The sequence below is a fragment of the Amphiura filiformis genome, chromosome 2 (genome assembly GCF_039555335.1).
Source record: "Amphiura filiformis chromosome 2, Afil_fr2py, whole genome shotgun sequence".
NCBI lineage: Eukaryota > Metazoa > Echinodermata > Ophiuroidea > Amphilepidida > Amphiuridae > Amphiura > Amphiura filiformis.
Genome location: NC_092629.1, coordinates 88,788,103 through 88,800,223, shown reverse-complemented (window position 1 = coordinate 88,800,223; position 12,121 = coordinate 88,788,103). Strand labels below are relative to the sequence as shown.

At 36.6% G+C, this 12,121-nt stretch overlaps 1 protein-coding gene across 1 annotated transcript in view; it reads right to left on the bottom strand.

The window, feature by feature from the left end:
- Nucleotides 1-4,540: 4,540 nt before the first annotated feature.
- LOC140146796 (PHD finger protein 12-like) overlaps nt 4,541-12,121 on the bottom strand; it is a 37,896-nt gene continuing 30,315 nt past the window's right edge. The window contains 6 exon segments of the mRNA XM_072168678.1: nt 4,541-5,098; nt 7,104-7,186; nt 8,017-8,230; nt 9,310-9,389; nt 10,047-10,181; nt 11,177-12,023. Coding sequence (XP_072024779.1) covers nt 4,598-5,098; nt 7,104-7,186; nt 8,017-8,230; nt 9,310-9,389; nt 10,047-10,181; nt 11,177-12,023 — 1,860 coding nt within the window. The 3' untranslated portion in view covers nt 4,541-4,597.

The following is a 12,121-nucleotide window of genomic DNA, read 5'->3' as shown; positions in this document are numbered from 1 at the left end:
GACTTCATTATTTGTTTGGACATGTGACATGATGATCCTGGTAAGTTTGTTTTGACTCTCTTTAATGTTTTTAACTTAATGTTGTTAAAATTGTTGGCTGTGACCTGTGATTCAAGATCATTCTCACAGATTTCTTTTGCTGGGTGCCAATAGGGCTGTGAATGTGGTCCATGAAGTTGTTCCATATCAGTGCATTTTGCGGTTGTGTCAGTTGGCCAACTGATTGGTTGCTGACATGTGTTTTGAGTAGAGTATTGATGCAATCCTGTGTGTAATTTTAGTTAATTTTGATAGACAGGATTTTAAGATATGACCTTGTGAAAAATTATAAGTTTCTTTTTTGGCTTAGTGTATATATTTCAACTGGAAAAGCCTTATGTTGGAGGTCTGTGAGAAAACTTAACCTAATCAAATTCAACAGGTTAAAGCCATTTGTCTATAAACTTTCATCATTTCATGCACTAAGTTAGAAATATAATAGCATGAAAAATAAAGCATAAGCAGCTGCATATCTTAAGAATAAGGCAAACTAGAGTTGGTGGACTACTACTACATTGGAAATGGGTTATTCCAGTTGAAATCCAACCATACAGCCCCTATGGAAGACATGGCTTTAATCGTCCACACAGGGAGTGTGAGTTTCAAATGGGGTTACTTAAATCATGGCGACTCCATCTGAAATCTACACCCACTGTGTGGGAGTTTTAGGTCACATCTTCCATATGGGGCATACGGACTTCCACTGGAATAGCACAATACATCATTTTTGAGACAGACATCGGAAAATAAGTGATACAAACCTAACGATCTATTCAGGAACATACAGTGTTTAACAGGTAGAAATACAGTTGAGTCCAAATAGGACCAGGGACCAAGTTACTGAGGGAGTGGAAACTCTGATGCAAATAATACAATGGGCTATATTCCAGTTGAAATTCATAGACCCTATATGGAAGACATGACCTTATTATCCTATACAGGGAGTGTGAATTTCAAATGGGGTCAGGGGTAGCGTTAACTCCTGATCAGGGGTGAATGACCCCCTAAATTTTAAAAATATTAATTTTTCGCCCTCTATACTGGGAATATGTGCAAGCTCGGGGGTGAACTCTGACCCTCTACTTTTGGACCTTATGTCCTACCCCTGACTACACTGCAAAATATTTTTCACCCCCGAGATTTAATTTTCACCCCATGTATTTGGATTTTCTGCAAGCTCGGGAATGAAAAACAAGGAAAATAAACCCCCGACTTTCGGGCCTTAATGCTACCCCTGAATGGGGTTACATTAATGGATGACACCATTTGAAACTACAACCCTCTATAAAGGAGATGAAGTCCTGTCTTCCATAAGGGGTGTATCGATTTTAACTGGAATAGTACAATACCATTAACTTATCAGTGTATTATGAACTTGTATTTTTGGTAATTGATATAATTACCATTTTAAATATCATTGAAACATTTAATTATATTCTCAATAATGTAATTTAACAAAAATATTCTCCCAAAGGGCTAGCAAAATTGAAAATTTTGTTAAGGGCTGGGGTATGAACGTTTGGACAGTATTTATTGTGGGACATTAGAGCACATCAGACATATCGAATTGTATTCTGAATACGAAGAATGTCATTCTGATATTAAATAATTTTGATTTTTTGAAATTAGCAATTTAATACATTTTATGGCAAATCATTAAAATTGATATTTTTGATATTTAACAGTACTTGAAGTAAACTTTATAAATCTGATGATTTATACTTAAAGTGTATGTAGGTGGGATGAAAAGCCGACGATCAATTGACAATTTTGACCTTTTCAGATTGAAGATATGGATTTTTTCCCAAAACACCAAAAAAAAGGTCTTTTTGGGAAAAAATCCATATCTTCAATATGAAAGGTCAAAATTTTCAATTGACCGTCGGCTTTTCCTCCCTGCTACATACACTTTAAGAATATGTCATTAGATTTATATAATTTACTTCGAGGACTGTTATATATCAAAAATTTGAAAAATATCAAATTTTTATAATTTGTCATAAAATTTGTATTATATTGTGATTTTCAAAAAATGAAAATTATTTGATATCAGAAAGACATGCTTCAGATTCAGAATGCAATTCGATAGGTCTGAGGTGCTCTCATGTCCCACAAAAAATACTGTCAAACGCTCATTTTAGATCCCTTAAGTTTCTTGATCAACATTTTTTTTGTTAGTAAAAACTATTCATTCCTTTGACCTGAAAATGACATTCAAAATGTTGATGTCATTATCATTGAAATACATTTCCATAATGTACCAAAGATGAATTTGAATCAGGCAAAAAAAATGTTTGCTTGCCCTCCAGTGGGATTTTTGGGGTGGGTCGGAAAAATATACATTTTTTTTAATGACTCACTACTGTAAAAGCCTGAGAGTTACATATCCCCTAGTATGCCTGTCCCAGCTGGGGTTGTATCTAAATGTCCTATATGCCTTTTCCTCATTTCAGCCATGAATGCTTACAGGTTTGACCTCAAGTACAGCAACAAGATATAAACACTACAATCTTCTACCATTGATGGCTGTGTGAATGAGCTGACTTTTTGCATTATTTTTATTACCAGGTGTTGCGCCGTGAGTTGGGACCCTTTTCGGTAACACATGGAAATTTTGAAAATTACAATGGCTTTCATCTTGCAGCTAAGTAACATCTTACTTGATGAGGCTTGTTTTCCTGAGCATTTTGACACCTTTTTAATGAAAATCGGCCAAGAAATGAGCTGGTGCTGGCCAAAATACCATTATATTTATAATAAAATAATGTTAATTTTTTATTTTAAAGCTTTTTATTTCATTTTGGTGTCTATTTGTATGTATTTGGGGTCTGTTAATCCAGAAATTGTGTTTTCATGACATATGGACCTTCCCGTTTCTTTAAAATTATCTTTTAAAAGTGTGAAAATGGCTCCCTAGCCACCACCGCAATCACCAATTCATTAATCCTAATTAAAACTGAAACAATATGAACCAATTTTATTTATTGTTATGGAAAGAGTATAGATTACTCTTTAAAATGACACCAAATTTATTATTGTATGACAAGTATTATGGAAATTATGACATCATAAACATCACTTAAAGTGGAAAAGTGTTACTCCACCGCCAAATTAGGTATCCCAACTCATGGCGTAGGACCACCAACATGAGCAGTTCTTATCCGACTCAACCAATTGTAACTTTTGAATGCCTGGTCTTATATGCACGACATCAAGACCTAACAACATTTCTGATTGGCTGATAACTTGAAATGAGCATTTCAATTGCTTAGGCCTAGGCTTTAAAACTATTTATGGTCAAACTTGCATTTAAAGATGATCTATTAAAACCCTCCTTGATTGGTTCAAAATTGGACACAATATTCATTTTGGCCAATCAGCAGGTAGTTCTCTGGGTTTAAGTGTTCATCCATATCAAAAATGATGCACTTGTCATCTCAAGTGGAAGTCACTTCTAATGACGATTTGAGGTGACCTCCACTTGAGATGAGTCTGGCATTTATTTTTTAATATCATGTAGCGGCTGACAAGTGCATCCTTTTGATATGGATGTATACTTTCCTTTAAAAGTGCTAAGTTCACCCCATTGAAACACTGCGAGTTTCAAGGTTAGCTTTACAACCTGTAGTGGATGTCAAAGTTCTGCGCATTCTTGGCTGAAATGGTTGACAAACACATAGACAATACTCTTTCCTAGGAAATTGGGGTTACACAAATCAAGCAAAACCAAATCAGTGTCCACTTCTGTAAAACAATTCTCAACATATTCACACACATATTTTTCAATCTTGTTCAAAATCAACAAAACAACGAAATCACGTTTCTGACGCATGTATAAGAAGTTAAGTAATATACATTAAAATAATAATTATAATTGATAAAGTAAGATATAAGCCAGCTAGGTGCCACCGTTTAGTTCATCTCTTCAAAATGGGTCATTCCAGTTAATATCCATACACCTTCTATGAAAGACATGACCTTAGTCTCTCACACAGAGTGTGAATTTCAAATGGGATTACCTGAATGGGTGACTTCATTTGATATCTACACCCCCTGTGTGGGAGATTAAGATCATGTCTTCCATAGGATGTTTATGGATTTCAACTGGAGTAGCCGGGTACAACTTCCGTGTCCAACCGAGAATGTTTCCTGCTAACAAAATCCTTGCCTGGAAACTGAAAAGAGGCAATTCTTTGAAGTACAATTGTACATTGTAATACACCATTCCAATTTGTCTGGCAATGAAGCCAAATTCATTCCACCTTGCGATCGACCATCGATGCTTGTTCGATCCTTATTATATATGAAATATCAATTGGCTGTTGGAAATTGTGATATTTAATATTTGAATGTAATGTATTGACCAATACCATAGTAAATATCAAGTATTGAAGCAGCATCGGTGGTCGGTCCCAAGATCGAACAGATTCGGCTGCTGTGACTTAGTAATGTTGACATTGAGCAATGCAATTTGTGTTCGGAAACCCAGCAGCACATACACTATACCTCACAATTGTCTAATTAACGAATGCCCTGATAAAAACACAGGGCCTAGATCTCACGACGGCTGCGTCGAACTAGATTGCTGTACTAAGTGAGTTCTCAACATTGAGGGCACTTTTTCCGCCTTCACCCTCGTCCCCGACGACGTCGCATATTCTGTAATACTGAAAACAAACTGAAGGCAACCAATTTTGATGTAGCTCCCATGATGCAACAGGGCAGTGCCTTCCCATCCTGCACCAGTGCCACCTATTAAGCATGAAGAGCTGCCTCTACAACTACACTGTGTCTGTGTTTCATATGGTTCAGCACTCATTGTGATCAAGTCCTTTGACTCTGCTTCAGTCTTTACCTCAACTTTTTCTTCTTTTACTACGACATCTTTATTACCATCACCATTTTTCCGTCTCTTATTTGCGATTTTCCGCACTGATTTGACAAATGAGGTGGCTGGAAGCGGTGTGATGTTCTTCTCCGAGAAGTCGCAAGAGAACAGAACATTGTCGACTGTGGTGCCATGTTCACTGTAGTTGAGAAGTTCATAATGTCTTGTTGTCTGTAAAAGAAAAATCATTGGGTGTATCAAATATTAACATATGCACAGTATTTTTTGTGGGAGCTGAGAGTACACCAGACACATATGGTCATGTTTTTTATAATGGGACCCTAAAAAAGGTGGTGCTGTCACATTTTGCTAAATCATTTTGTCTACTTATTCCTATATTTTTGCTCAAATTCATCATGAACAAATGGTTTTGGTCTTATTTTGAAGATAAATTATTAATCTAATGAATTAATAACAAATACAATTAAACAAATGAATTAATTAATTACAACAGCTTAATTAAGTTAATTAGTCAGGGGTGGTGCCGGAAGTGGAGGAGCCGGAAGCGGAGGAGCTCTGTGTAATTCCAATGGGAAGTTGGTGTTCATTAATAAAATTTATGCACTTTGTTGCCTAGTAGAAGTAAAATGCATTTGCATAATGTTAATCTTATTTTCTAACTTTCTATAACTATAATTGCCTAGTTAATCTTAATAAACGTAGTAATTAGGGATTTAACAAGCTTTTTATTAATGCAATGGAATGTGGGTCATGCAATACAACAGGCTTTAAATTTTGCATGCATGCATGCATATGAAATCAATTTAAATATTGTTTTATCTTTGAAATATAAAATATATCTTCTCAAAGGAGATTATTACAGTCAAAGGATTTAATCTGATGACATATTGATCTCTGGTTATTGTTAAATAGTTTATTGATGTAGGCTAATTGTGCATGTATATGCCTACATGTACTTGTTACTAATTATTCACTGTATATTGATTTTTGGAACATGCTATATAGAAATTGGATATTTAAATTTGATATTATAGCAATTCTTTAAACTATTTTGAATATATTTTCCAAATTTAATGGCACTTAGGAAATTTTACATATATTAAAAATTTAAAATACAACTTTTTTTCACACCCTGTATAACACAATGGGCTTAACAAATATAGCACAAACTATATATTTAATGAAAGGACTAACTGTGTACATTCCAAATATCAAGTTCATTTTCCAATTTAATATACTATGTAGAAATATTGGAGTGGCAAAGAAATTTTTTTTTTTTTGTATTTTTCAATGGAATCACCCTGTATATTTTTGGTACACCCTGTATATCCACTCAAACTTTACAGATTTGCAATCCTGACAATATATGCTTTTTAAAAATGTATATGTTTACATAGTTTGAGTGAAAACTTTTTGAATTATAATCAGAAATACAAAAAAGGAGTGGATTTTTGACAAATTGCAAGATGTGACACAATTGGGTCTCACCTCAAAAAACATGACCATATAGAATTGCATTCTAAATACGAGAAATGTCCTTCTGATATCACATAACTTCGATTTTTTTTTGAAATTCGCCATATATAATACAAATTTTATGACAAATTATTAAAATTTGATATTTTCTAAATTTTGATAATAAACTGTCCTTAAAGTTAACTTTATAAATCTGCCATCTTGGAATGTCACTCATGGAGGCCACTTAATGTATTTCCAGCACTTAATCAGCAAGAGCCCAAAACTGAATGATAATTTGCATCTTTTAGCTTCAGTGTTTCAAAGGTTTGCGCATGCAGTGTTTAGCATGCGTTTGTGACAATGCATTACAGGCAGAACACAAACAACAATGCACTTTAATTTGAAGTTTGCCCTGAGACATGCAAAATAATCTGGAGGTACACTAAGTGAACTCCATGAGTGATGCACACATGGCGAGTCGGTACTTTTGATTCTACCTAACCTCACTGGTTATAATAAATCTGTATACGGTCCATTTGGCTTCCTCCAGAAAGTGACGTCTGTGTGTGCTATATTGCACTTAGTATGAAATCACGCCCACTGACTCAATGAACCGGTTTGTTTACACGCAGGTGGTACGTACATGCACGAAGTAACTCCGACAAAATATTGATGTCTCTCTCATGAGGAAGCCACATGGACTTTACATAAGAACATAAAAGCCATTTGAGTTTAGAAACACTTCAAACTGCCTTACCTCATCATAGAAGATACAAGCGTGCTTTGGTGACACATAGTTACAATGCCCATAATTGGATAAACATACATCATTGCCATGCCCTGTAAGAAACAAACCAGGAAGAAAACACCTGTTGCAATGAAATTGGTTTACATGGTACGCACTGTTATCTTGTGTGCATTTTTTCACAAATGTGTAAAAGTTCCAGGTCTGAATCATAAGTAAATAAAAAAATTATAAATAAAAATCTTGCGAATTATACGGCACATTTTTCCAGACGATTCAAGTGCTGTAATTTTGCTGCCACGGGTAAATCATCAGAATTGGATCATATCATCTTGGCTGGTTGCAGCCGAACCTGGTACAAAACTATCCGCACTTAGATTCACCAATTATCTCTGCAGCTCCCCAAATTCCATTAGCTGAATTAGTTTTTGATAACCAAATAAGTAATCACCGATTTTGAAAAGAGAAAACCTGCGGCAGCGAACATGGATCAGGATATAACCAATTGCACAATCTGTGGGTACGGCCGGGAATGCAGTGGTGCAAGGTGCGGGAACAACCGCTGTGCCAACTCACTCTCCAATGAATCATGCCTTGCTAGGGCAAGTCCATAAGGCAGGGGTTCTTAACAGGCGGCCTATGGGCCAGATCAGGCCCACCGACCAAATATGGTTGGCCCTTGAACAGCTATAAACACTGATCTTTGAAATGAGTTTGGTCCTCTGTGGCCCACTTAAGTGAATTGAGAATATAATGAAGAATCCCTGCCATAAGGCATGGTGCGGCACATCTCAACCGCATGGTAGAGAATGTGATCATCTAAAATTTAACATATTTGGGGGCACCACAGTAAGGGTTATTTTTTCCTTGGTTTATATCATGATAAAGGTTGGGGTTAGCAACTTGTGACATTTGTTATAGTTACCTGATCCAATCTGCAATGTTCGATAGCACATAGGTACAGGATTGCCATGCCCTCTACTTGTCAGCGGACAGAACATAGCTCTTGCTTGGACACATGATTCCTGTAGACCTGGTATGCTGGGTGTCGTTACAGCTGCATTCTGTGGTGGTGGAGGTGGTGTTGAACTGGTCGTCTGATTAGATAATTTGCGAGACACTGGGGGTGGAGGCTGAGTCTGTTGGGGCAAAATGAGAAGCTATTAATTATCAAAAAAAGTTGACAGATTTTGGTGATTTAGACTCACTTGCTAATGAAAATGAAAACAACACTTAATCCAAAATGGAGATTCACATGCACAAAATCGGCAGCATTGACGAAGAAAAGTCTTGTAACTGCAAACATATGACCCCTGAAAGCAAGTAGTGATCAATTTGAAGTCAATTTCAGTCAAATATTTTGGTTTGTGCATTTTGTTGAATGTACATTGGAAACGAGACCCAAATAAGCTTAAAGTTTGCCTATTATTGCATAACTCCCCATTTTCCGTAAAACTTTGGTCCTCTCCTAACATAAAATGCCCTATTTTCAAAGACCTTTCGCATTGGCCGATTGTTTAAAAAGAACTAGGTCACGCCTGCATTACGCAATGCTACAGATTGATCGGCCAATGAGGCGACGATGTGATGACGACATATTTTCAATTGGTCAATCGGAACAAGACTTCATGTTTACAACATAAACTGCCAAATCGGGCAGTGCAAAAGGTCTTTGCAAACAGGTGTAAACTAGAGTCCGAAGTTTTCTGTTTTACGGAAAACGGAAGAAAATCACAGAATCGGAGGTACAACACGGAAAATGACATTTTTGTATGATGTGACAAAAATTGTTAAAAGATAAGAGAAATAAAATGTTAAAAACAATCACGAGTTGTGTATGTCAATTTTTATGATAAAAATACTGTTTAATAATACCGAAATAAAGGTATATTACCAAGACATGAACCCCCTATATCCCTCCAAACATCGTAATAGTCGGCCTATTATCGTGAGAATATTCCAATCAGAGCATATTGATTGCGATATTGAACACTTCATTATGACATTAATATCATTGTTTATACATTTTAAGCTTTATTCATGACACGGATTTACAAATTTTACAACACGGAAAACGGATTTTAGAAAACGGTAAACTTCGGACTCTAGTGTAAACCCTATCTTTGACCCTTTTCAGATTAACGACCCTTCAGACTAATGGGCTGTTCCCCCATTTGATAGTGGTATGCAGTCTATTGCAGGAGGCAATTTTTCTCACCTTTTGAGGTAGTAACTGTTGTAATCTCTGCCATGCCAGAATCTGTACAAGTCTGTCGTCTAATTTGGTCAGCTCAACTTCTGCAAGATTCAAAAGGTTTTACAACTTGTATTACAAAGAGGTAAACAAACCCAAACAGTAAATGTGTGTTTGTTAAGGTTGATACTAGCTGTGGCCACCTTTGAGAGGGAAAGCCTTAAATCCTAACTTTGTGTAAATTACTTAAGGGGTATCATCAAATTATGAAACAAAAAACAGCAAGTCAGTTGTGGCCAAAGCTGCTTGTTCAATTTATGTGGTGAATTGCTTTGTCTGTATTTTTTCTTGGTCAGTGTAGTGGTCCAAACAGCTATTCTGAGAACCTCTTTGGAACTTAAGGAACCCTTGTATATGTGTACCGGTAACCACCCGATTTCAAAACAAACAATATTTTGGTTCTTGTCCGCAGGGTTTTGAAAAAGTGATTTTTTTTGTGTGTGTCATAATGCAAACTTGGGATTTTTTAGGATTTGTACCTGAAAATGATGATGTATGTTTTACTATGACGCGGAGGTATGGCATAATATTACACAAACATCTTAAAATGAATATGTCCTTTAATAGTTTTTATTATCATAATGAATTTGATTTAAATCAAAATTTATACTTGGAAATGTAAATAATACAGACAAAGTCCATAAAACAATGCGGGCTGGAACAATAACCAAATCCATTTTATGTGGCCTTATTGTACATACCATTAGTGCCTTCTATACAGGCTTGTAGGCTACTATTCAGATTGATAATGGCCGGCGATGAGCTCAAGGATGCTGGACTTATCTTGGCTGGGACAGCTGCAGCTACGGTGCCAGATGGACTAGGCTTGCTAGTACCTACAAAGGAAAAAGACGTTTTAGAATAGAAATGTAGTCAGGCCTCAAAATTCATGCAGGCCAAAAAGGCTATAGCGAAGGACCGTCGATGTCAGGATTTTGAAAAAAAAAATCAATATTATTGGCCACTCAATATCAATAAAAATCAATAAATCGGTTTTCCTCCCAAGTTTATTCACATCTTTTACATTCACCCATACATGATAACAACCAGCTATTATTAGTTTCATCCCTCAAGTTTTTTCTTTTCGTTGCTGGCATGGAAAGCCTTTCTCCTTGGAACCCCAGTAGTAGGTCTGACGTAGGACAATTGCTTGATTTTAGTCCTTTTTTCCCGATTTTTTGATGCTTTTTTTTCATTATTGGCAACAGAGATATATCAATTTTCTTCAGAAAATGATATTATCGGATAGTTGATTCATTGATTATTATCGATATATTGAAGGTCCTTGGCTATAATAGCTTCCTTTCACACAGCATTCTTCATTAATACCCATGCCCATTGCTCACAGGCTCATTGCCTTGAAAAAGAGTGCCCTTGAAAATGCAAATTTGGATGTCTGAATGTAGGAATGATAGGAAAGACATTTAATGCATCAATGTCACAGTGTCTTCATTTTATTTCATCTATTTATGATAATTATAGGCATACCCATCTATGCAGCGCTCGCATCTGGGAATTTTCCTTCCCAAGCCATGGCATGAGAGCGGTAATGGTATTAAGCTAAATTATTCGAAAGTTTTGGTGAATTTCAAACCTGTTAATTATGAAGAATTCTGAAATGTTTATGAATTGTAGTATGGATTCCCTTACCCGCCTATCCAAGATGTGGTTACTGTTAACTCATATACATTTTGCCTCTCATATTCCATAATTTCATGTTTTGAAGTTAATAACTGTCACTGATGACTCTAATTAGAATTTTAATGGCTTCTTTTACTGTGCCAATAGAACAAAAGAATGATCAATTTAATTAGTTACATGAGAAACCTACCTCCTGAGCTTGTTATTGTGACCATCTTTCCTGTCGCGCCACCTAGCATGGTCCCTGACGACACTCTGCCTAACGTCGTCACCGTCTTCACACCAGAAGTGTGAGAAGACACCATTTTCATGGTCGGATGAGCCGAGAGGCTATTATTCCCCGCTGTCCTAGGGGGCGTCCCTGACGCACTGAATGTACCTGAAGCTGTGTTAGTCACTACTTTATGTATAACTGTGTTATTACTTTTTGCAATTGTATTATTTACATATTTCCCGCCATTCAATGTTGTAGGCCCGTTCGTCTCGCCATGTTGCACAAAACCTACTTTCACATCGGTTGCATGTCCTTGCACACCGTCCGTCAATTTTAATTTCGGGCCACTGTGGTTCAGCACATGTGTGTCTTTCACAACTATCGTATTCCGTGTTTCCGATTTCATAGTTGGTAATGACCCTGGTTTCGGGCTGGAAGTCCTTGTAACATTATAGGGGCCATTAACAGCCGTCGTCGGTCCGTTTGTCACCCTTGTCGTGTCCATTTTCTTTTCCTCACCGCTATTAGCCTCATCTTTAACCTTTGCACTTTCAGCAGCCAACTCTGCACTACTTGGCAGTTTGGCATTTGCACTTAAGGAGGCACTGAGGCTTGTTGCTGGATTTATCGTTCTTGGAGACGACACACTGGTGGCGCTCGTCACCGTTGTAGCTGCGGATGAAGAGGTTGACGTGTTTGCGACGGATTTGGCAAGACTAGATGCGGTGATTACTTTTTGTTTGACAATAGGATCTTTTGGCAATGATTTCTGTGCTATGAACCTGGTAATGCTGGTCTGAAGCGCCACCACACTTTTTAACCACTGAAAAAAAAAGATACAACATTTTTACTAAAATTTAAAACCGATTGCAAGGGATGGGTTTTATCCTCTCTCAATTATTAATGGTAGTCAACTATAAA